Here is a 26,867-nt window from a genome sequence, read left to right on the forward strand (position 1 = left end):
TGTACCAAATAGTGTAGATGGGACATGGTTTCCTATGATACCTGTGTTGGAGACACTGTTGGCGTCCAGGTGTTGATTGGGTCCCTTGGCTCGGCTCATCTCGAGGAGGCTTGCTCAGCATGGAAACACTAATTTCCAGCAGAAGATATGAGCTCTGGTCACGCTGTACCTTTGACCTTTCATAAAAGCCCCGCCCCCCTTGGTTATTGTTGCCAGCTTTGCCCCCTTAGTTACAGTTACCCCATCCCGCTTCTTGATGCAGACGGAGTCTCAGCATAGGGTCATGGTGGGGATAAGTATACCGGTACAGGTCAGTGATTATTTGTGGAGTAATACCTGTACGATTTCCTCCAGATTGAGGCTAACATGTACCTGCTAGCTTGCAAGCTAATATTAAGTTAACTTAATATGGTTTTGTATGTATGAGCATCTTGCCAGCTCGACGCTAGCTAGCTATCACTAAGGCTTTAGCCCATTCTAGCCTTACTTTGGAGCAGATGTATGTATGTTTATTTTCTTGGCATTAAGCTGGGAGTGGGCCCTCCCACACTGATCCACTTAATGCCACACTCTTGTTGTGTTTTGGACTTTGGGAAGAACACAACTGGAATTGTCTGACTCTTTCCAACTCTCGGCTAATTCATAAGCGGCCCACCTGATCTTTAGAATATCTTCTGCTGGGCCCCCGACATAAAATGCAGTGATTGGCTCACAGGCTGTACATTTTAGATGTGAACAGGTCAGTACTGAATGCCATGACTGACCATAAGAGTCTTTTATTCTTTGTACTTCATTGCACGAACCAAGATGGTGGATGGCAACACAACAGACACAAGAGAAGTCATCGTGACACGGCAGGATGCTCTTATTTCACCCCCTCCATCCTCCTCCCCTTGATTAGCTGCAAGGAAGCACCGAAAGCACTCAGTGAAAATCGCCATGGCAACAGGCGTGAGTGGCTCTGCGGGTCCCATAACCCATATGCACCCTGTTGCATGTTGCACCGTGACATCTCACAACACCCCGTGGCAAAAGCTGAGGACGTTTCTGTGAAGTCTACATTCATTGATTTCTATAAAGCACTTCAGCACCTTCAGGGAGAATACTCTAAATGAGATGATGTCATGTGAGAGTTTGAGATCAGATTAAATGTAAACAGGCAGTTCCCCTGTGCACGTCATTAATGTTGTGGAGCTGTGGTTGTTGGTGCGGAGTGAAGTGCATTTGTTTAATGATTTCACACAGCCCCCATCGTCGCCGTCATATCGGCCATGTGCCTGTCTGATTAGACTAATTGGCTGGTGTGGGTGGTGGTGTTATTGATCAAAAGTGTGTGGTTTGACAGTCCTTTGAGTGAACTTCCTGTAACTTAACTCATATCACTTTATAGTGGAGCTGTTTTCAAACCACATTTGTTCCACATCAACTTGTTTTGAGGATTCAAGAATGAAGACGTCAGAATTCATAACAGGAAGGTCGGAATGGTTCAGAATGTGAATCCGATGGTAGACATCCTCATTCTTACAGAAGTCTTCCTTTAGTGTACCACAAATAATTGAAATTTAAGACACTTGTTTCTCGTAACAAAGGAACACTACACAATATGACATATCAGATAATGGACAAAATATAACCTCAGACATGTGATGTTGTGTACAAACCACCAGGTATGCAGTGCCTCCATGTACCTGCACTGACGATCATTCAATACCCTGATCTCACAGCACCCTTAAGACCCCGACTGATTGAACAAATTAACAGACTGATGGATGAAATAGTTCCTCAGTCTGTTTAATTTAGTTTTGGGGACTCTGTATCTCCCTTTTAATGGCAGCAACTGGTGCTCTTCAAATAATCTATCTGCTGCTGGCAGGATAAACTCAAGTAGACATCGGTGATATCAGGTCTCCAGTGCATGTGTAAAATGAGCTTTCCTGTGCTGACAAATTGAGGACAGCGTCACCAATGGTAGGAATAGATCCCAATGTGTTTTTTTTTTTTTTTTTTGTTGTTGTTCCCAAATCCGATCCAATATTGACCATCGGTGGATCTGTGTCCTGGTTTGATCTTAATTGTCATAAACTTCGTCCCCCCATAGCTTTCTGAAGCCTTTCCTCATCTTCCTCTAGAGTCGACTGAATTCAGTCCAATAAATTGTTCTGTCAAAGTTGATGGATAGCTCGTATCTTGTGTACTCTACTCCAGAAATGTTTGGGTCATCCAACTCTGCCATAAACTCCCCAACCCTCTCTAGAAGATTTGTCTTTATTCTTTACTTGTTGATGTTGTTTGGGTGCAGCCTTTACCCGATTGAACTCCATGGATTCTGTTTAGTCCTACTTGTTGTAGGAGCTGAATCAAGTTGGTGGTATTGAATGATGATCTCCTACGAACACCTCATCAAACATCTACGTTGCACAGTTTGCAAATTTCTCTCTGACTGTCTTCTTTTTCCAGAGTAAAGTTTTTCCACATAGTAGACACGTTTACTCATGTGAGTTTGGTTCCTGTTCTTCTTTGTGTGGGGTTTTTGTCAGCTTTGATGCTAGCCAAAACGGAACAGCTATTAGCTAAGAAGAGGTTTTGATGCTGCAGGGATGTGGTTTTGGTTTGTGGCAGATATAAAGATCTAGGTCTGCATTTACATGAACGTTAGTATTCTAATACAAATCAGAATGAAAGCACCGTTATACTAAAAATATCTCGTGTAACGACTTTAGGTAGAACAAACAGATTAAGAGCGTCAGTTTAAATTAATGATAGTACACTAAATGGGAAAGGAACGACAGACTTTTTTTTTGCATTGCTTTTACCTTTAAGATTTGACGGTCCATATGAGAGTCACAAGAACCAGCTGGTGACGTATGATGGAAACCTTTTACTTTCCAGCCAGTCGAAGCAGTTCAGGCCTTGCCAAGTGATGCTTGATCTAATTGATCTTGTGTGGTGCAGCGTTTGAGGGATGGACTTGTGCAGGTCCCCAGAGGCATTAGATCCATTAAGACGTCTTAATTCAGTTCATTAGGCGGGACTGAGGTTGTTGCTCTCAGTCACTGTGTCCCAACAATGCAGTCCAAAAGAGCAACGCTATATCTAAGAGAAATTCAACCTAAAGTTTTTTTGGGGGTGTAAAGTAGTACTGTAAGGCCTCTATAATTTACTCAGTTTGAGAAACGTTTACTTTCTTATTTTCACCCATTGAAGGCTGGATTTAAACTGTGTCCGCCATATCAACATCTGGTCAGCATTGCCGCTCCATCTCCTCCATCTTCTGAGAATGGCCCCGTGAATCGTCCTTCTGCTCTAATCTGCACCATAAATCACAAGAAGACATGTCTGGCTCTGAATTATGGCCGTCTGGTAGTGAACTGGGATGAATTGCAAAGGACTTGGACAAGCATGAGTATAATTATGAGGGATAGTTCAAGATGTTCCTTCTGGAAAATGAAGAGAAGTAGTGTTTTGTGAGATCTTAGCTGCTTGTGCTGCAGCGATTATACTTCGGACTTGGTCTTTCTGGTGATCCCTTGCGATTACAGTTTGGATTTTTTAAGGAAGTATCAATGATGACACAGACATGTAACTCAGTTGAGTTTATTATTTTATTAATGGACTACGGCGGCAGCAGCAACAAAGGGACTTGGTGATTGGAAACGACAAGATGATGTATAGACATACACCGACGCAGGGCATCAATTCACGAAAGAAACATAAGTTGAAATACGGAGATAAAAGGTTTCTGCTCAACCGTAAGGAAGCACAGCACGGCAGCATTGCTTCTCCATCAATGGGAAAGTCTAGGCTAGAGCATTAAATCTGTTAAGGAATGTGGTTATTATACAAAAGTGTCAAGTTAAACTGTTTTATGAATTGCAACACTTGACACAACCTGTCAACCTTGATTCCAATTTCCAATAGACCACTTCATGGCCTGCGTCACTGTGTTTGCACATATTTTTGCTGCCAAAAACAAAAAATCAAAAACACTTATTTTTATCACACTAGCCACTGCCAGTCATAGACAACTTTGGATTGGCTTTGGTGATTAAAAGTAAGGATTGGAATGAGACGATCAACAATTAAATCATGACTGAAATTATGTTAAGTTAGGTATTATTTAGGGGATTCTTGTTACATATCAGTGCCAATGGTCATGTGCAGCGTTGTGTAGTGTGTGTTGTGTGTTTCAGGGTTGTCCAAGTAGAAGTTGCGTTTATTACATTACCCTTCACAGCGGTTCCACTTACTTCTAATGTCTGCAATGCCTTTGTAGGAAAGGCTTCACTTAATAAAGACAGCCGCTCTGTGTTCGTATGGACAAAAGTCAACGTTCTTCTATTGCAAATCTTGCACATGTCCATTCAAGACATTGACAATTTGTGTGCCTTAAATTTTTCTTTCATGTAGATGCTAGGTTTCTCAATTACATACGTGTAAATGTCTGGCCACTGCACAGCGGGCTGTCCTGTCAAATCGTCTCTCACTTACTGGATGGACGATTTGACAAATAACATTAAGTTAATCATTATTTGGGGGATTTTTGTTACACGTTAATGCTAATGCTAACAGCTAGCTAACTCAACATTACTTGTATGTTTCAGGGGTGTCCAAGCAGAAGTTGCATTTACTACGTTACCGTCCACAGTGGTTCCACTTGTCCCCGACTTTGTCCCCTCTGTGTCCTCCTTTAGTAAAATTGTCCATCCATTGAGTGAGAGTTTAGGGGTCGATGAATAAAGTCGCATCAGACAGAGTCAGCATTTTAAAATAACACTTACAGTCTCGAGGAGTGAGTGTATTAGTATATTCTCTAAAATACGTGTTTTCCTCATCCATTCTTGCAAAAACAATCCAAAACTTGCCAAAAGTTGAAATATGCTAACTGATGTTTAAGGCTATAGTGTTTGAGATGTTTTGCATCCAGTTAAGCCCCGCCCCTCAAAAAACGACACGTTGTTTACAAACCTTGAAGGGTTCTATACTTATTCACCTAAATTAATTTGTTAAAAGACTAATATCTTCTTCTTCTTTTTACTAAAACTGACTAAAACAAGACTAAAATTGTCACGTGTAGAAATTATTAAAATGTGAATAAAACTAATAAGCATTTTGGCTGTCAAAAACAACGCTGCTCAAAAGCACTAAACAGTGTTAAACAGTAGAAGCAGAAGTTTAGAAAGGCCTCATTTAGTTCTCGAAGAACCTCACAGGGTCAGAATAAGTTCTATTACCAATGACACTTCTGCTCTTAGTTTATTCATGAGTAATAATAAGAGGCTAGTTATCAGCACCCCTCGATGAGGTGAGGAAAGAAAATAATGGCACTTCTTTTCCTTTAATTTATCTTCCTCTTCCTCAGGAAGTCCAGTGTCACTTTGCAAGGCTTTGTTATCTGATAAAATAATTTTTTTGAGCCCTTTCCACTTAATTTATTCAGGCATCAAGCCCAAAATGTAGTCTTCCGCCGTCTCCCTCGTACGCTTCCATTACATCAGACTCCTCAGTTCACTTTCTGAACAACAGAGAAATCACTCAGTGAGACATTTGAGAGTAATTACAGCAGTGCAGACCAGCCGCTGGTCATCCTTAGCTGCCTCTTAAATGGAGCTCGCAGTTTGATTGAAACAAGCACAGTGACGCATAGAGTATTTATAGAAAAGGGGCCTGAATTACCATTATTCAAGTGTCATTATTCACTATATGTTATATATATTATGCACGCTCACACATTCATTCTTGAAGATGAGTGATGACCCATCTAAATATGAACATACAGCCACAATAAAAGAAAACACGGATGGTTGTCTTCCTGCAAGTTTGGATTCTACTCATAAAGATTGTAATGCTGAGTTCACACCAACGACTACAAGTGATTTTAAGAGGAAGCTGTTGATATGAAATCTGGCGTGATAAGCCTGGTGTGGCTCATTTAAAAAATAAAATGAAAACGGTCTCAGAAAACACATGAATTTAATCAGTAATTGGCCCACAGCTGTAAAGTCACATGGAAAAAAGCTTGGTCTCTGTGGGGAAAAGACTCACCTTTTCACTTTCACTTTTAATCGAAAGCAAAAATTTGAGAATTTTTGAGAACAGCTTGAGCACAACGACGCTAAGGCTATAACTGGATGCAGTTTAGGTCAGATTAAATCAATAAGGAGAGATCAAAGGTGAATGAATACAGAATGACGGTAAATATCAGAACAGGACTGGAGTCTGGGTGATGGAGACTCCTAGGATGACCAGGAAGAGGTGGAGGGTTGCACGGTAAAAGCCAAAGTTTGATGGATTAATGTTAAACAGGACAACGCAAATGTAAAAAAACTAACAACTTTCATTCTTAGATGACTGATTATCATAGACACAGCATTCTGTTTCTGAGGTTTTGCCTCATCTGCTTGAAGGATATTTTTGAAATCCATCAGTCAGTTTCATTTTGTCCAGAGAGCTGCTGTTGATCAATACGTGCTGCCATGACGACTGAAACAACATAAAGAGGTATCGATTGAGCTGTTGAACAACGCAGAAGGATCTGGTGTGAATTCTATTTTTTAGGCATTTGTGACAACTCGTGAAAAGCTGCACAGCAGATTTCATCATATCTGCCATAATTTGTGGCACCAGATGTTAAAAGGACGATGCTCACCTCCGTCTACATCATGTGAATTCTACTTTTACAGGAGAATGAGTTTCATTTAAGAACCTCGTCGTGCGCGGCCTGAAAATATCCCGCTTTATTTCCATCCCTTTGACTCATCGTTCTAGACGCTTTCTCAACCCACAGCTTCATTTTCAGACACAGCCTCCGCCCCCAACTCTGGCCTTTCCTACAGATCACATTAGCACTACCCACTGTGTGGCATTTTAGAAAGAAGAGTGACTGAGTGAAAAGTCACACTGCCAAGTATGTTCGTCCAAGTCCAAAGAATGGAGTTTGAGTGTGACTCAGTCTGAAGTTGGAAAGTCCACTCATTACCCAGAACAGTGCACCTTAAACATTAAACCCAGAAACACAGATGATCTTTTGATGTAGTGCTCTTCTGGGAAACATGGATCTAGGCATTTATGGGGAGTTACTTTGATATGTGACGTTGGTGCAGACCAAGCACGCCCACATTTTCAGCAGTTTTAGCTACAGTGGCTCATCTGTTGGATTGTTCTCCACAGGCTGACTTCCAATGAGCCTTGGTTGCTCTTGACCCTTAATTGGTCCATCATTTTATCTTCCTTGCACCACTTTTCATAGCAACTGACCACTGCAGAACCAGTTCTCTATTCATTACAAAATGGTCCTTTGTCGAAGTCGCCTGCATCCTTCCACGTGGTCTTTTTTCCTGCTTCTAACCTCTAACTAATCTACTTGTCTGTCTTCTCACTCCAGTAATTATTGTGCGATTGGATATGCCTGCGGATGTAGCCTCATGGTTCCTTGGTTTCAAAGTTGACACTGGCATCTTAAAAGTAGCGTTAGATGGAACCGAACAAAACTAAATGCTGAGGTTCAGTCGCAGCACAATAGGAAAAACAAGAAGATGGCCAATGAATCTAATAAATATCAATTAAACTAAATAAACTAAACCATAGAGAGTATGTATTAATGTCACTTCCTCCCGGGGCCACACCCTCTGAGTGTCAAAAACATGGTGAAATGTATCAGTAAATACAGTGACACCAGGAATAATGTGGGTTATCAGATCAAATTAAGGACAATTGGACTCAACAATGATCCATATGAACTAGTATGGATTTGGAAAAGTGGATTAGCCTCAGTTTCAGGTAGTTTGAGTTAGTTTTAGGTCATTTCAGTTATGATAAATGCTAACGCTAAGAGCTTCACTGAGAAGTAACGTTAGCCATACAATAATGTAGCGTTAAAAGGACGACGAGGAGTGATCACAAATATTCTGTTTTACATGGATGCTCTCTAGGACAGAGCCTATTCAAAGAACCTGTGATCCTTTCAGTGCCGCTCGGTGTGAAATGCAAAAAGAAAGAAAGAAAAAATAAAACTGTGTTGGATTCTCTGCTGATGTGTTGACAGATGGTATGTTTGGGAGGTGTCACTCTGTTCCGGTGAGGGAGGTTTACACCTACGACGTCTCCCCGTCTGTGGTGCAGCGCTTCAGGATGCTGCTGGAGAAGCTTTCCATCAGAGGTACACACTCACAAACACACAAACTCATGTTTTAATACATCTTCCACGCTGCAAAAAGTGAACTCAAACTTGTTTTTTGTCTTCTGAGACATTTATTCTTACAAGACAGTCTAAATTGTCCGTTATAAGTTATTGAGATTTGCAAACTGATTCTTACTTAACTCAAATTAGAACTTCTTTGTACCCTGTCAGCAGCTCACCAACACTGGTGTTCAGCTTTTTTTTAAAAAAAAAAATTAGAACTGCCACGTTTCTAGAGGGATAGACAACCATAGATGAATGCAAAACGACATGACACAAAACATAATGTGTAAGTGTTAATTGTTAAAAGCAGTTTGTATTAAGGCATTACCTCTGACAGCCCTATTAAATATATATGTATAAATATATAAAGCCAGCCACATCTGAGACCGTAAATGTACATTGGTTAAAGGTTTCAGTGCTGACCTCAGTGGGACTACTAAATAAACACTTCTTTATTTAGTTTTAAAACTGTGTCTTTATTTAATTTCACCAACTGCTGCACATTAGCTGTAAATTGGATCTTTTGGACTTAACTACCTCCCTGATAAGGACGGACTTTGGAACAGGTTTAAACTCCACTTCCTGAAATGTTTCACATCCGGAGTATTCCCTCAAAGTACTTCCTGGTTCTCTCCCCCTTAGATCTGTATAACATGTGGAGAAGTGTAAGAGCTGACTGGCCCCATTCACTGTAGAAAACACATGACTTTTAGATCAGAGCTCAGAATAGTTTCACTTCTAAGAAAGAGAAACTCACTGAGTCAGTGACAACGAGAGCAGAAATGGCGCAGAAAGGAGTTGAACTGGATCGAGAAACCTTTTCTTGTTCCATCTGTCTGGATCTACTGAAGGATCCGGTGGCTATTCCCTGTGGACACAGCTACTGCATGAACTGTATTAAAAGCCACTTTGATGAAGAGGACAAGAAACAAACCCACAGTTGTCCTGAGTGCAGACAACTCTTCCCATCGAGGCCTGTCCTGGTGAAAAACACCATGTTAGCAGTTTTAGTGGAGCAGCTGAAGAAGACTGGACTCCAACCTGCTCGTGCTGATCACTGCTATGCTGGACCTGAAGATGTGGCCTGTGATGTCTGCACTGGAAGAAAACTGAAAGCCTTCAAGTCCTGTTTATTCTGTCTGGCATCTTACTGTGAGAAACACCTTGAACCTCACTATAACTCACCTACATTTAAACAACACAAGCTGGTGGATCCCTCCAAGAAGCTCCAGGAGAACATCTGCTCTCGTCATGATGAGGTGATGAAGATGTTCTGTCGTACTGATCAGCAGATTATCTGTTATCTCTGCTCTGTGGATGAACATAAAGGCCACGACACAGTCTCAGCTGCAGCAGAAAGGACTGAGAGGCAGAGAGAGGTGGAGGTAAGACGACAAAACATCCAGCAGATGATCCAGGATAAAGAGAAAGATGTGAAGCTGCTTCAACAGGAGCTGAAGGCCATCGCTCACTCTGCTGATAAAACAGTGAAGGACAGTCAGGAGATCTTCACTGAGATGATCCGTCTCCTCCAGGAAAGAAGCTCTGATGTGGAGCAGCAGGTCAGATCCCAGCAGGAAACTGAAGAGAGTCGAGTCAAAGAGTTTCAGGAGAAGCTGGAGCAGGAGATCACTGAGCTGAAGAGGGAAGATGCTGAGCTGAAGCAGCTCTCAGACACAGAGGATCACAACCAGTTTCTACACAACTACCCCTCACTGCCACCACTCAGTCAATCTACACACTCATCCAGCATCAATATCCGTCCTCTGAGGTACTTTAAGGCCGTGAAAGCAGCTGTGACAAAGCTGAGAAAGAGACTAGAGGACATTCTGAGAGAGACGAGGACAAATATCTCAAAGACAGTGACTGAAGTGGATGTTTTACTGTCACAACCAGAGCCAAAGACCAGAGATGAATTCTTAAAGTATTCACGTGAAATCCCAATGGATCCAAACACAGTAAAGAGACGTCTGGTACTGCCTGAGGGAAACAGAAAATTAAAATGGATGTTTCAATGACAGTCTTATCCTGATCATCCAGACAGATTCACTGATTGTCGTCAGGTCCTGAGTAGAGAGAGTCTGACTGGACGTTGTTACTGGGAGGTGAAGTGGAGTGGATTAGTTGATGTAGCAGTCACATACAAGAATATCAGCAGAGCAGGGAATGAAGGTAGATTTGGACGTAATGACGAATCTTGGTCATTAGATTATTCCAGTTCTATAATTTGTTACAACAACATCCCAACTTCTGTCTCAGGTCCTCGTTCCTCCAGAGTAGGAGTGTACCTGGATCACAGAGCAGGTATTCTGTCCTTTTACAACGTCTCTGAAACCATGACTCTCCTCCACAGAGTCCAGACCACATTCACTCAGCCGCTCTATGCTGGACTCTGGATTAGTGATGGGTTGGTTATTGGAACCAGTGCAGAGTTGTGTGAGCTGAAGTAGTAATTTTGCTCAGTTGGTTGTGTTTCTACATATAGCAGCCACTTTTGCAATTACTGCTAAGGAGAGAGTAAATAATTTACTCAGATTTTTAAGACTTATATTACTTATATCTGCCTGTAATATTACCAACATTTAATTTTGAAATTAAATACTGTATGTAAGGAAGTGTGTCAAATCTAGTTTTTATTTTATCATTGGTGTTTTGATCAAAATGGAAGATGAGGAATTGCTCTGTTGGTGTTTGTGGGGTTGAAGTCAATATATATTTTCCCTGTCGTCCTTTGTGACAGTATGATTTCTGTATTGTGATTTCTAATAAAGTTTAGTGGATTTGAACCATGTGTGTCTGAAGTCTGAGGAGTCTCATTAGTCCAGCCTTAGTTCATCCCACTGAAGGCTTAATGAGGAAAGAAAGATTAAAGTGATGTTAAATATTGTTGAATTTTTCATATTAAATTTGTGTAAATGATTTGTTTGTTGTTTTTGAGCTTTAAGAAGCTGCTGTTAGTCTACTCTACCACAAGAGGGAGGCAGAGACCCGTGTGACGTCCCACTGGGCGGCTGTGAGGTTTCCTCCACTTTCATCATAAAGCTTTGCTTTAAACGACTGGACCTCAAATACACAGACAAAAAGAGAGTTCAGCCTTTCATACTCGCAACAGAGAATGATGTTGAAAAAGAGAGAGTTTTATTTTTTCATCTATTTATTACGCCATCTTTCTTTTGAGCCCCAACCCACCCCTCCCCCCCCCAACCCACCCAACCAAAAGAAAGAGAAACTCTCCTCCTGGTTTAATTTGGCGAATCTGCACTCAGTGGGAGAGCGGGAGAAATATTCTGATTTCACAGTGAGGCGGCCGACGAAGTTTGGAGGCATTTGTCAGCCACTCTGAAGTGAAATGAATTATGCAAATTAGGTGTTGGCCCCGGCTGTCTGCAGAAGCCATTAGGGAGGACAAAACTCTAAAGACGCTGAAGCATCTGCATTTCAGGCCCTGACAGTCCGCTGAAAGGATCACCGTTTGCTCTCGTCTCTTTCTTTTCCTGTTATAAATGCACATAACTTCTTATTCCCATTAGCTTTCTGTCTTAGTAGCTCATCTGGGTATTGCTGCTCAGCCCTGTGCTCCTACATAGTGCATGTGGACCGAGGTGTCTGGATGTTTTGGGACATATTCAGATTTTTTTTTCAGAAGAGTCAAACTGATGCAACTGTGATGCTCCAGCAATGGAGGTTTTAATGCTAAGCTAATCCTGAGCAACTGGTAGTCACCATTTTGTCACATCCTGCTTCCAACTAAAATGAAACAGCTGAAGCAGTTCTTCCATAAATATTTATACAGTCCAAGATAAACAAGCCTTCTAGACATCAACCCCTAGGTTTCCATCTTTGAATCTCCCTCAAAATAATAAAAAAATGCTCAAGGAGTGAGTAATAGGACTTTTTCCCGGCTTCACAAGCTTTAAAAAGGACAAGGGAACCCTACCAAAAAAATCACATGACTCAAAAACCAGTAATGTTGAGGTCAGCCCTCTGAAAAATAGCCATTTTGAATGAATGAATTTAATGTGTAAAGATACGTAACCACTTGTACATACAAAAGAAAAGAAGTAATGATTATAAACCAAACAACATAACAAGAAATAACAGAAACACACTCCAATGAAAATGCAAAGGTTTTGACAATTTTACAAACATATTCTCCACTGACAAGCTGACAAATATATGACAAAATAGAAAAGATGACAGGATATTAATGCCATAGTCAGGTTGTTGGACAGGTTGTTAACTATAAACAGCTTACGTATTGAATCATAACCAGCTCCATCCTAAAGTACTAAATCGATATTCACATTGGTTATTTATTCCTAATACATTTGGTATCACAAGTGGCAAGGCCACAAATTCCTAGCTTCTCCTATAATTATTATTATTATTAATAATAATTCTGCCTCAACCTCAGTGTGTTTCCCTGATCTTAGCAATAAACCTAATGGGGGCAATGTTGTCACGTTATCAATAACGGTGATGCCCAGGCTACCAAAACGAAGAGCTGGAGGAAAGCAAAGCTGTCCGTTAACTTCCAGTATTTGTTGTCTCTCTGGAGCTTTAACGGTTTCCATTTCTCACGCTGCTGAGGCTGCGGTGGCGTTCTCTCTCCTTCCTCCGCCCACACAGCCTGGACCATCCTCCCTCTCTAAAAGCTCAATAAAAGGGCCGGCAGACGTGTAGCCATCTGAAAGGCCACCTCGCCAGGGTCACGGCTTCCACCAGCCTACATCGACGACACGCATCGCCGACATACTTGACCTCTCTGTACCACCTATGAGGGACTTAACATCAGCACCAACTGTTGTGTTTAAACACTAAGAGTTACGACAGCTGAACGGTCAGACGGTCAGATGCTGTCAGTGTTTGACATGAGCTCTGCTCTGACTAGTTTAAATATATTCTATATATATTTATCATAGTTCAGGGACGTTTCTGAGACAAACATCTTGAAACATCAACACACAACTGGCCAAATAAGAAAGTTCCACCTTTTGCTTTGGTATTAGATGGAAACAGTCATCTCTGAAAGATGCTGTCATCATCCTTTGTGACCATGTGGATTTATTGGATTTGGAGGTTTTCCAATGTTTTATTCACTGTCTGACATAGACTATATATAAATATGGACAATGTGTCTCCACTTCCTTGCATTGGCCAAAGTGGCGCTATTTTCCCCGAGATACGGGCGGCGCCATCTTACCAGAGTCTGGTCAGTATGGTCCGAGACTGCAGCCATGATATCGATGACCCAATCACAGACTGACTGGTGTTTTCATTTTATTAGTACTACGCTCTGCTCTACCTCCACCAATTACAAAGAAATGTTCAATTATACACTGAAAAATCTCATGGTTCCACATTACCACATTACGGTGGTTGGCATCCTGGCGATTGGTGGTCCCCATTACATCACATCTTGTTTCTATGGACTCAGACAGACTTTAATGATCCACAAGGGAATTTAATTGGTCATAGTGGCTTAATTATTACAAAAAGATGAGCTGTTGTACAGCTGCTGGATAGAGTAAGGAATAAAAGAAGTTCTGTAGCGTTCACTATCGGAGTAGAGTGGAGAATGGCCTCCTCTACCCTTCTAGTGTTTGGTTTAGTGGATGGGATGGATTGTCCATAATGGAGAGCAGTTTATCCAGTGTCCTTCTGTCCTTCCCTGAGATAAATGACTCTAACTCCCTACCAATCCAGCCCTTTGTATTAATTTGTTGATCCTGTTGATGTCTTTTTTGCTGGCACTACTATAATCATATGAGTAACCACTGACAAAAGCTCTTAAAGGTTGTTTCTGATGCTCTTGTGTAAGTCTTGTGTATTTTTTGGCGTTTAAAGGGCTCATAAAACCAGGAAATGTAACTTTTATCTACCTGGAGTCCTCAGGCCTCTTTGTCCTTTCGCTATTTATAGAGCGGCTGGGATTAAGGTTGGACTTCAGGTTGTGGAAATTGATAAATCGAGCACTAAACTGGTGGAATCCTGCACAGGTTTTGTAATTAGTGGAACAGAAAACTGTATGGGGGAGAAAAAAAATGCAAAATTAATTGGAGCATTTTCCTGATAAGTTTTTCTGCTCTTGGACAAGGCGGCTTTGACATCTGACCTGCTCAGTCTACTTGTGTGTTTGGAAATCTTGCATCTTCCAGAATAATCTGCAGGTGTGAAACCCAGTCATTTACATAAACCAGTCGCACAAATCTGTGCGATCTGTGCAGCACACGGCATCCTCTGGCCCCAGGCCTTCACATGGATTTCATCTCACACTTGAAATGGCATCAAACTCAGAGCCACCTTTACCTTTCCTTCTCAACTGGCCTCCCTCCTCCCTTCTCTTCTCTGTTTAGTCAGCGAGTCGCTCTGAATGCCCTGGCAGGGGGCTCCGGCGTTTATTAACCTGTCGTGTCAGATGCCGTCTGTTCACCCGCCGCTAACGCCCGTTTCCTCGGCCACGGCGGCTGCCATTAAAGCTTCAGTTTTATGGCTCTTTGATGGCGAAAGCTGGCCTGACACGCCGCGCAGCTGTTAAAGAGAGGCATGCGCCCGATCCGCGGCAGTTGGGGTCATAATTCATTTTGCCGGGGTCTAAAGAAAGTGTCCGTGGAGCCGATTTAATTAGGCCGACCACTGATGAAGGCAGGCGTGCGGGTTAAGCTGTTAAGAGAACGCGTCGTCGTTGGCTGATTATCGACGGTATGAGGCGTTAGCAGAAGCTGGGCCTCATTCTGTTCTTCTTACAAAAAGTTCACCTAGACGCAGTGATTCTTTTATTGGATGGCGGCCTAAGAGAGCACAGCAAATGAAGCTCAGTTTAGTTTGTTCTCCGGTCTCTCGGCTTTCACAGTTCTTGGTTTTCACTGTATCATAGGAAGGTCTGTGAAGGTTTCAGTCATCCAGGTCATGGTATGTCCAAGAAAACAAGATGAAACAAAGGCACTTGGACTATTAGAGGTTCTGGAAGGCGTTTCTATGGTTTTAAAAGGAGTTTTTGACTCTAGTCACACAAGGTTTCAAACTCCTCACCAGTCTCTTAGAACTGAAGAAGCTACTTGAATGAAAAGTCTCCAAGAAACTCAGTTGCTCTTATTTTTTTCGCAAGTTATAATTTGCAGAAAGCCTTTGTCCAACAAGGTACACTAGCCAGCCACTAGACGTTGATCCGATGCTGCCTTTAAATGGAATTGGAGAGCTTGTTGTTGAGACATGGGCGGTCGTGTGCACAAAATACTTGGCGGTCGAGTGTTAACATCGTCAGGCAACTGTTAGCGCATAGAAGCCGCCTGAGCTAAAAGTTTACAACGCTAGTGCCCATTGACAAAGACCTTTGGGAGAATCAACATTTTCTACAACGCTGTTGGAAAGGAAAATCTGTACACCAAGGAGAAGGTAACATGACACACGTACAGTGGGGGAGTAGAACTAAATGAAAGACACGGAGGCAAAACGCAACCAAAACCATGACTAGCTAGCCAGTCCCATCTTCCACGTGTCAAAAATGAAAGCAAAAGCAAACTTGGCTTTAAACACAGGGGTTTTTAGTTTCAATGTTCAACAAATTCAAAGTGTGACTGAACACTGGGAAGTTGTTCTTTCTGGAAAAAAAAAAAAGCTGCCATTACGGTAATGATGACGCTCCACTGCTGTCGACTGCAGGTTGGGGAGGGACGCAAGACCGGGGTGACCCAGGAAGAGAGAGTTGTTTGGTTTGGTAAAAAACCAAGTTAGTTAAACCCTTGAGATATAGCAAAGGTTTTCCAGACAAAAGCACAACTTCCCAGCGTTCAGCCACACACTCCTTCACTTCCCTGGACTTGATGTGAAGCTCCACTTCTTCGTATAGTTACATTCTTCTGACTTCTCCCTGACCAGTCGCACTGTCGCCGGCCACATTATCTCATCCTTTCTTTGCCGCCGCGCTTCTCCTCGTTTCCTTGCAGCGGTTTCTGTTGCTGTATCAGTATTTTTCGCTCTTTTCTTTTCACACCAAAGCATTTGTTTTCTTTGCAACTCCAGTCGACGGGGACGATGTTCCCCCTTGTCATTTTGAGTGTGCGTCCTCTGTGGTGGACCCTCGTCTCGTGGCATCACATCTGGAGCCGCAGCCTGCGTTACCGGAGTCTTTCGGCAGCGTCATCGCTCATCTGCCAAACGCCTCGGTTCACGTTGCGCTTTGAGCGGCGCGGCCATATTTCCCGGTAACATTTCGTTCCGCCACCCCATCTGGCGCTGGCGCCTGCTCTTCTGTTCGGTTGCCAAAAAGCTGTGTTTGGATGCATGTTAAGCATAAGAAACAGACGTGGATGCCCAAGCAGCTCATCAAGCTTGTTCTTTTGTACACTTGCTGAAATGCAGCAGTTCTTTCATTTTATTCCTTTGTCACTGATGCCGATATTCAGCGCGTATTCACCGAGTCTGGCTGACGTCAGTGCACAGACACTTGGACAACGAGGTGATAAAAATATTACCCAGAAGAAAAGAGACACAAACATGAAACCTGCTCTTGAGGATTTCATTCAGCTGCCAAGACAAATCAGTCACATGATAGATATCAAATGAGGGCAGCTCATTCCCACAATCAGACAGCTGATTTAGGTTTTATTACCAACCGGCTTGTAAAAGAAGGGCAATAAAAACTCACCTTTTCCTCAGCTGTTGAGTTACAACGTCACTTCCTTATTTTTATTTAACCTGCTGAATCCCGTCAGAGTTGAGTCCCTTTTCAGGCGACACTCGATAAACGATGCACAAAGCTTCACGTTTACACCAGCTTTCAAATTCTTTCCAACATAATTAAACACCACAATGTGAATAAACTGTCCAATAATCCCTGCAGCCACCTGCCAAAGCTCCAGCTGCCAAATCCGTTCGCCTTTAAAGAGGAACAGCCGGTTAAGGACAGGTTCCTATAACATTCATATCTGTATTATGGCTCCTACTAGAGCTGGGCACCAAAGTTCGATACATTTCTAGTACCGACCGAAATGCTCACATCCCAGTGAACATTAAAAAATAAATTATCTAAATTCTGATATCCGAGAAAGTAAAGGCCACTGGGAGCCAATAATTATTTTTCATACTTGGAGGGAAACTTAGCCATGGATGCTAGCAGCATAGCATCAATATTAGTTGCAAGGCAGGAGACAAAGTGAAGGGATTTCCACACGTTGTGTTTATTTAACACAAATATTAAGAACATATAAAGCCAGGTCTCACAGCACATTCTGATGTATAATATATAATAATCTATATAATAGTCTGTCTGTTACACTGGTGATTGGCTTTCACATGTTGTGGCAAAAGATATGTTCATTTTGATTTTTGATTTGAATCACCACTAAAACTGAAAATAATTGTTTCGTGCTCTAATGCCAGTGTGTTTTTGTTCTTGTTCAAATTGGTTATAAAACATCTTGGGCATCGTATCAAAAAAAAAGTTTAAACCATATCCAGCCCTAGCTCCTACAGACTCCCCGTCACAATTTCATAAATAGGGTCTAGACCCTGATGCTTGACCCGCAGAGAGGAGAAGTCAATTCAAACGGTGCTAAAAAGGCAACTCAGGAAAAATACAGACTGTCCAGACGAAATCCAGCGAAAGAAAGCGCCCACTAGAAAAAACAGTCACACAATGAAAAAAGACGGGAAGGGAAGCACAACATGAAACACCAAGGAAGAAACTCATAACACTCGTGGATTGTCCTGTCTCCATGTTTTGTCTCGTCACTTCCTGTTTTAATTTGAAGAGTAACTCTCCTCTTGTGTCACCGGTCTGATCGTCTGCCCTGCTTCCTGACTGCTTCCACCTGTCCCCCATTACCTCCATGTGTTCAAATAGTCTGCGTCTCCCCTGTCCTGTTCCAGAGCGTTCGTCTTCGTCCTCGTGCGTTTACCACAGCCTTGACCACGATTGTTATGTGGATTTTGTCTTGTTTCCTCCTGAGAGAGTGTTTTTCGTTTGCAAGTCTTCATAGTGATTTTTCTTTGGTCTTCTCAGTTTTTCCTCCTTTAGTGGAGCAATTAATAGTTTGGGTTTTTTCTTGAAAGAAGTTTTTCTGAGGCCTGTTTTGTTTTCTAATAAAGACTGTTATCAAGAAACCTTTATCACTGCATCTGCGTCCTGAGTTTGAGCCTGGTCGTGACAGCGAACATTAAGGCTGGACTTCAGGTTGTGGATGTTGATAACATTGATACAGGTTTTTGCTCATGGTTGTAATTAGTGGAAGGAAAAACTGTTTTTCTGCTCTTTGACCAAACGGCTTTGACCTCTGACCTCCTCGGTCCACTGGTTTGTTTGGAAATCTTGCATCTTCCCGGATAAAAAGCTCCATCTGCAGGTTTGAAACCCAGGTAGCATGTAGCATCCTCTAGCTTAAGGCCTTCACATGGATTTTATCTCGCATTTTAAATGGCACCAAACTCGGAGCCACCTTTACCTTCCCTTCTCAAGTGGCCACTAGGATTTTTCAGTGCTTATTTGGATGTCCAGAGTTATTTTTCCACTTTGCAGACATGCTGGCTTCAGCCCCTGACCTCTCGCTTCTCGGTGACGTTGTAAATATTCATTCGCTCGAGTAAAACGGCTGAAAGTGAATTCCCAAGTCGCCCATCAAGCCGGTACCGCTGAACTCTGCCGGGAGGAGCAGAGGAGGAGGACGACGAACGCTTTCTGCTTAGTCACTGAAACAGTCGGAGTCTCCGAGGACTCCTCCGCTAATGAGTGACCTAATGAGTTTAGGAAAACGACTGCGCGCTCAGCAAATTTCTCGGCCTCGGTTTTGTTTTAGGCTATACTTACTGCATGTCAAGCTCAGTTTTTTTTTGTTTGTTTTTTTCACCGGTCCGCTGCAGTTCAAGTAGTCATCCTCCACCGTTGTCTCTGTGTTTCTGTCCCTAGGTTTGACGTGGGAAGACGACGCTACCCAGCAGGTTCTGGCCACAGAGTTGTCCAAACTGAGGAGGATTCCCTACAAGCCTCAGCAGAACGGACCGGTCTACAGCACCGATAGCAGGTCGGATGATTACGCTGGTCTGTGTGGGAGGGACACGATCCTACGACACTAGTGCAGGGACTAGGTTTACAGCAATCTGCTGCAACAAGATTAGCTAAACAGCCACCATGAAAAATAATGTGATGCTAACCAACTGGAGATATTGAGTTTGATTCATTAAAATTATTTCAGAACAGCTAGAATAAAAGACATTGTCTACCATCTTTGGTGTGTCTTATATGTTAAGATTTACCGTTTCCACGACTACTACTGCCGATAGTCCAGAACTGTGCATCATGTCGGGTTCAGACGACTCTGATACGTCTAATCGTTCACTGTCTTATCAGACACAACACAATAATTTTTATTTGTTGAATTTGTCGCTCCCCGTTCTACCAGTGAAGTGCAGAACGATACTGAAATACAGATATTTCCGATACCAGGTCTTTATGCTCTAAAATTGATTCTCAAATCAAAATATCGATACTTTCGATACTTCAGTCATTGGAGGTGATGTAGGAACACAGTGGAAAGTAACTGAACTGTTGAGTTGTGGCAACACAACAAACCTTGTGAAACACCTCGGGTTAAACCACAACACAGAATACAAGACATTTATGATGAGGAGGACAGAAGAGGAGAGAACAGGGTCACAATTAAGATGTTTTCATTTTATAGTAGCTCTTAATAGTTGAACAATTTATTTTAATGATCTTATTATTTTAGTGTTTGAAGCAGCATTTTAACATATTTTGTATGATTGTGCCTCCATTTGGTTTTCGTGTTGTTGTATTATCTCGGCTATATAGTAAATGAGGCCAGTACCTCGATATACTTCAGAGTTTAACATAAATAAATTACTCTGAAGTCTTGTATTCTTTATGATGCTATGGTTTGAAATACACACAATAGGGTGTATTTACACAAAGTATCTGATCAGTATCACCGATATCAGCCAGAATCTTACTCGGTATCGGATTTGAAAGGAAATCGGTGGTATCAAACATCACTAGATTCTGCACCCGGATGTGGAAAAGAACGCTGTTATAACTAGATTGTCCTTTCCCACAGGCCGGTAGCTGAAGCCTTGGACCCAGTGGACCAGAGGGTGAAGCCGGTGGAGGTGGAGCTGAGCAGAAACCTGCAGACGTACCTCCAGCGCCTCGGCCTCCTCCCAAAAACGTCGTCGAGCTCCGGTCTGAGCGCCCCCGTCAAGGTGAGGGATGGCTCCACTTCACTCTCATGTGGCTCCGCTACACTTCCCGTGGATGATTTCAGTCCTGCTCCATTTTCTTTAATAAACCCAGAGCACATTTTTCTTACTTTCTCCAATAAAAACACGAAGAGCTAAAATCTAGTTTCATTTTTATTGTGCACATGATTGAATGTGCTGCTCCCGTTACCTCCCGTCTCACATTTGAAAAGGAAGAGCAGGTGGGGCATTCGCTTGTACCCCGACGCCTGCGTGTCGTCCCAACCACCTGCCTCCGAAAAAAAAAAAAAAACGCACACACACACGCTCACACACAACTCGCACAAAGACACGAACACACACCTTCCCAGCGGGGGAGGGGGGGACCAGTGTCATCCCTCGTTGTCGGGCCGGTCCTCGCTTCTCCATCCTAACTGATGGCTTCTCCCAGCTTGACCGTTAGGAGCCAAATAATACCAGCCGAGGGTTCAGTAGTTCACCGCTCCAATTAATAACTCAAGACGTGACTGTGTCTCCACGCCGCGGCTGCAGAGGCCTCTCTCTTCCCGCTGGGGGATTGTACTGAAGAGAGGGACTCTGCGGAGAGCTGCAGGCGTAGCTCGGGGGGGCTCGAGGCCTTTTCCTATCTGAGCCAGTTTGAACTGAAGCAGCCCCGGAAGGCACGGGTTTTTTTTTGTAAACGGCATCGACTCCGTGTGACGTAGGTGATTAAAGACACCGACAGTGACAAATACCAGACGGGGGCCTCGCACATACAAATCATAAAGAAGTGTGACAACTCGGAGGAACCGCTTATGTCGGCATTGTTATGCTAATTTTACCGTTACTCAGGCTTGTGCCACTTCTGTGCTCTTAGGTGGGCGTTAATGGAGCCTCCAGCGACAATTTGCCTTTGTTGTAGCTGATGGATCTGTTAATATGACTGCATGAAAGGATTAATAACTTGTTTTTGACAAAATTGGCTTCGTTCAGATGAACCCTTTTCAAATCAAAGTAAAGTTTTGCTTCCTGCAGCCAGGTACTCAGATGTCTGAACAAGCATAAATTAGCTTTTTTTTTTTAATGTGAACTCGTGAATTGAGCCATCAAGTCTTTAAACACTGTTCATCAACTGTTTTAACATTTGTTAATTTTACTGCAGCGACACAGCAGTCATTCGCATTCACGGCGCAGTCTTACGTTTCCTCCGTCTCCGCTCGTTTTTTCACGTCATCCTTTTTTGATTTATTTTGACCTCCTAAGACCCTGCGTCCACATATGGGGACGTGAACTTTTAGGTTTCATTGCAGCTTATTCTGCTTCATTTAAACCCATTCTCCTCATAAGTGGACGAATTAGTCTGCCCAGTCAGTTCAAACTCATCTGCACTGTCAAAGAGCTGCACTGTCTCCATCACACCTCCTTAACCCTTTCATGTATGAATTATAAGAACCTTAGACACATTTTTTCTATTTTTATTTCTCTTAAGCCATATAAAAAATGATGCAATTGATTTTTTTTTTTCATGAAGTTACAAAATTGTCCACTCACATGATTAATTACAAATGTCTCTTAGTATAAAATAAATATCCAGAAACTTTACGATTATATTAATTCTCAGATGTCGCTTAGATGCCAGATTTATTTTTTTGCCTTAGTATTTACACAAAATTCCCAAGGTACTCGGCATTTATTGCTCTCTGTTGGCAAACTTGATTTTGAGTAAAAAAATATTTTAAAAATTGTACTGCCAATTGTTGGAAGTGTATGGAGTGATGAACAAGCGTCCACTGTGTTGGCTGATATGCACTTACAACACCAAAATCCTTACATATACAAAAAAAACCAAATGCATATACAAAAAACAGCTTTTGAACAGCTGTCCACCATAGTGACAACTATGCATGAAAGGGTTAAAGCCACAATCTCTTGTTGTCATGAAATATTTTTAAATGCAATTACATGATGAAATTACTAATCAACGGAACTGGAAATCGGTCTCTTACAGAGCGACCGTTTCCAGTCGGGCGTCTCTGCAGACCTCCCCCGCTCCAAGGCCCAGGCCTTGGCTCAGAAGTCGCCTCCTTCCGGCTTCTTGCCCCTGTCGTCTTTCCAGCCCCGGCAGAAGCAGAGACCTCCGTCCAACCAGCTCCTCTCCACGCAGGCCGAGGGCGACCTTCTCCTGGACGCCCTGAGGCGGTATCTCTCCGGACGCCTGCCCCTGCACAGTGGAGGGGTGAACCCCGGTCCCGACCAGGAAGAGGCCGCCTCTCTCCGCCTGAAGCCCTTCTACACTAATTGGATAGAAAACCCCGGTCTTAAAAAAGAGACCTCCAAATCCAGGCTTCTGAAATTGGGACGAACTCAAGGGGCTTCGGCCCGGGACCCCCTCACATCCGTGGATGGTGCGTGTTTGAATCTTTAACTAGAAAATCATGAGGATGTTTTTTTTTAGATTTATGATCCAGTGTGTTTATAAAAGGTTGGGATCACTTTGGACGCCATCAAACCATCAGATTAAGTCTTAACATTGTTATCAGGAGCTAACAGATTATAAAAGCTTTACATAACCCCTCTGATAATCAACCTGACTGTAAAGGTGGTTGGATATTTTATTTATTCTGATTGGGAAAAACCAGTCTCCATGTAAACGCAGCATCACCTTTATCTTTTGAGGCTACCAAGCTCTGTATCCTCATCCCACTCCTTCCCTTCCGGGTAGAGACGTAGCTTAGACACCCAGCTATGTATTTTGTTGAATAGCAGTGAAAAGGGGCTAAGCTAATCTCTTGGTGGTTGACAGTCACGCGGTTGTTCAAGCAGGAGTATGGAGCATGGGGGTTGACTCCAGGACGCTGGAACTCACTGTTTACCTCCTGAGACCCTGCGTCCTCACATGGGGACACAAGGTTTTATTGCAGCTTCTTATTCTGCTTCATTCAGACCTGTTGTCCCCGTAGGTGGACACTTTTGTCTGAAATCTAGTGGTAGAAAAGTGTTAATACATTCATTCATTCTACAGCCAGTCATGGGGCAAAAGTGGACAAGGTACAAAACTTGTTTGTTTATGCTTTTTAACGTTTCTAGCTTGATATGATGCATCGAGCTTCAGCATTGCTAATGAGCAAGTACTCGTTTGAGGACTTTGGGACTTCATTGTTTGCAAAACTGTTTTACACAATGAAATAATCCATGAGGACTTCCTTTTCCCCAAAACTACTGCTCGTTCAAAGATGATGCTAAGTTTTTTATAATTCTTAGGTTCCACTAATCCAAAATATCTTGGAGAAATTAAAAATACATTGCAAACAAAACTTTGGGTCTCAGGAGGTTAAGCCTTCTTGAGCCTGACTTAATGTAACGTATGTGAGGTGCCCCAATGAAAACCCCAATGATGTGCCGCGTACTGCCTGTGGCCGTTGGCTAGGCTAGTTAGCTGGTGTCTTCTGGTTGGTTGCCAGCTGCTAGCTGACTGTTAGCCTGCTGGTTGGTTTCTGAATGTGTTTTGGTTGCGATTTTGGCACAAGTACTTCATCCAAAGATAAAGAGCAAACCTTATTTTAAACACCATAACACAGCCAGTGCCTTTTCTTTTGTATCTCCAGAGAGGTTCATCGAGAACGTCTTGAAGAACGTCGGCAGGCAGCACGTTGACGTGGACAACCTGACGCCGCAGGACCTGGACCAGCTGTCCCGCCTCATAGCTGACGCTCTGCAGGTGGTCGACAAGGACAAGGGACCCAACAGGGGCTCGGCTCGGGTTAGGGGACCTGGACCGAGAGACCTGGAGGGAGAGCTTACTGACGGGGAGGTGGAGGAGGAGGAGGAGGAGGACGCCGCTAGACGTGAGGAAGAGGAGAAGCTGCTGGAGAACGCTCCCACTCTGAAACCACAAGAGAGCACTACTCTGGCACAGGCAGCACTTCAGGGTAAATTTATAGTGATTCATTTTGTTTTTACATAATTAAAGTATTGAGCAAACGCTGCACAGCGAGTCTATAGCACATACATAACAGTGTAGGCTGCATTAAACCAGAAAAAAGGAGCCAGGGGAGGACAACATGAGGATCAATGTGAAATAAATAAGCATCTTGTTCTCAGTGCAGGGCATAAACACAGTTAGCTGGAATGGTTCTTCGTCCGCTGAGGAAAATCAGCCTGAAAATATTTAGACTGAATGTTACCAACACAGAAGTACGGGAGAGTATTAGGTCATCCATAAGAAGAAAAAAAAAATGAGAGGAGGTAGATATATTTTTCATCATGCACTTCGAGAAAAAAGTCAAAATGCAAGACTTCTGTGCACTCAGGGTGAACGTTACGTCTTTGGCAGGATGGATAAACTGTGTTTGTTACATCCCTCCCTCGTCGGACCAGGCAAAAGTGTGTGACAACATCCACGCCACTTTTGACATGCAACACAATACAATATTATGTTTTTTTTCTTTCAATTATTAATTAAGCCCCAATACTCTTGTACAGATTACTGGCTGTACGTACGCATACAGTCAGAATTGAAGGCCTACTCTATTCTCGAAATTGTATTTTGACTTTTTTCGTAAAATTGCGACCTTTTTTCTCAAAATTTCAACTTTTTTCTCGAAGTGCATTTGTTTTGTCAAAATTCTGCCTTTTTCTCAATGTTTTGAGTTTTTTCTCAACGTTTTGTCTTTTTTCTCAACATTTTGACTTTTTCCTCAAAATTTTAACTTATATCAAAATTTCAATTTTTTTCTCAAAAATTTTTTTTTTTTTTCAAAAGTGCATGATGAAAAAAAATCTACCTCCTCTCATTTTCTTTTCTCATGGGTGGTTTTAATACTCTTCCATACAGAAGTACAAACTTACTTGTCACAGATATTTATCATGTATCATATCAATTTTCTGAGAAATTTTAATTTCCAACAAATCAGATCAGTTTTGAAGCGCCGGCTTTTAGCTCAGATAGCTTTTTCTTTCCATCTTTTTTCTTTTTCTATTGCTTGTCTCTGACAAACACACATTTCTCTCTTTTCTCCCGACAGAGCACCACGGAGTTACAGAGGAGCATAATGTGAAGGACAAGGTAAGCTTTCAGCTTCTGGTGAAAAGAGAGGGAAAAAAACTTAAATGTCAGAGCGAAGGCTGACATTATGAGCAATTATGTAATATTCTGCATGGCTGAGGGAGAAGAAGACGCCCGCCGGCAGCTTTTTAAAAGAACCTTCGACATCAGCCGCTCGACAAAGGTGAAGCAGCCGTCCAGAGACGTTGGCAGGAAGTTCTTTTGAGAGAATGACTGAGTAGGGTGCACACAAAGAAGATTACGTCTAGTTATTGTCCTCCTAAAGGTTTGATAAGCAACCGTCAGTCAGGAACTTATTCAGCTATTACTACTGATATTAATTCAGCTATTATGAAATCAAGATCTCCTTCAGCGGGCCTTTTGATGTCAGCAAAATCCTTCAGGTTATAAACTGAACGACGTGGATTTTGGGATATACTTTGGTTCACATCAAGTGTTGAAACAGTTTTGGCACCCTTCATAATTTTCTGCTTTTTCAAAACATTAGTCCAAACACAAGTCATAAAAGATAAAAGTAGACAAACGGACCCCAAATCAAACAAAGGAAGCAGATTTATTAACCCGTCATCGTTCCTCTGGGTCATATATGGGACAGCAGCAGGTAGTTTTTGAACCAATCAGAGCTCTGCACACAAGTTGTGTTTGAGTCATGTTCTTCTGATTCATTGATAAAAGTCATTGTAAGACTCAATCAACGCATTTTCTTTGATAACTCAAGAACAAAACCACTTCGAGTGATAGTAGAAACTTCAAAGTCTTGGCTTTCAAAAGAGACCAAGACCATGAATGAGCTCCAAAGTGTTCATGAACAGCATTTAGTTTACTTTTTTGGCTGGAATGATGAGAGGTTAATAGATAAATGTTGTTGTTTTACTCATTTCTTGTATTTATTAAAGTTGCCTCGAGGCTGCTCCACCTAGACAACCCCACCAAACAACAGACTCGTAAAGGAGATTAGGTTTTGAAGCGCGCACAGAACAAAATTGTTTTTTGACATTTGTTTCTTGACAAACAGCCTTATTTTTAACCATAGGCTTTGTAAACTCTTGAGTCTGACTGGTCTTTGATTCAGTTCTTTCCCCATAGCTGCAGCTTTCCAACGTCTTAAACTAGTTCATCCACCAACAAGTCATCAATCGGTCCAAACTTTTCGTTTTCCTATATCTCATATGTAGCGAAAAGAGAAAAACTAAAGATATGAACGTGTTTTTAAAGAGTTGTCCTATCAACAAATACCATTTAGGTAGATAAGCTTCAGGGGCTTTGAATTATAAGTTGTTGTTTTTTTTTTGTTTTGTTTTTTTTTTCTAGAAAATTCTCTTAATAAAACAGGTGCAACAGGAAGAAGTTGTTGGTCCATAAACAAATTAGGTTTTAAAGGTTAAATAGTTTTCAGTGAGTAGAATTTTTGGCTGACCCTCAATATTTCTTATT

General features: G+C 42.2%; 2 protein-coding genes across 2 annotated transcripts in view; both read left to right on the forward strand.

The window, feature by feature from the left end:
• Window positions 1–26,867, forward strand: part of LOC125010894 (receptor-type tyrosine-protein phosphatase N2-like) — a 206,381-nt gene that overhangs the window by 19,889 nt on the left and 159,625 nt on the right. Inside the window, exons 3-8 of the mRNA XM_047589809.1 lie at window positions 8,042–8,155; window positions 19,083–19,197; window positions 20,248–20,392; window positions 22,377–22,773; window positions 23,974–24,297; window positions 25,393–25,433. Of these exons, the coding sequence (XP_047445765.1) occupies window positions 8,042–8,155; window positions 19,083–19,197; window positions 20,248–20,392; window positions 22,377–22,773; window positions 23,974–24,297; window positions 25,393–25,433 (1,136 nt within the window). The remainder of the gene's footprint in view (window positions 1–8,041; window positions 8,156–19,082; window positions 19,198–20,247; window positions 20,393–22,376; window positions 22,774–23,973; window positions 24,298–25,392; window positions 25,434–26,867) is intronic.
• On the forward strand, window positions 8,955–10,970 carry LOC125010994 (tripartite motif-containing protein 16-like). Its single transcript, XM_047589978.1, has one exon. The coding sequence runs from the start codon at window positions 8,962–8,964 to the stop codon at window positions 10,195–10,197; it is 1,236 nt and encodes a 411-aa protein (XP_047445934.1). The 5' UTR covers window positions 8,955–8,961; the 3' UTR covers window positions 10,198–10,970.

This window comes from Mugil cephalus, chromosome 7 (genome assembly GCF_022458985.1).
Source record: "Mugil cephalus isolate CIBA_MC_2020 chromosome 7, CIBA_Mcephalus_1.1, whole genome shotgun sequence".
Classification (NCBI taxonomy): Eukaryota; Metazoa; Chordata; class Actinopteri; order Mugiliformes; family Mugilidae; genus Mugil; species Mugil cephalus.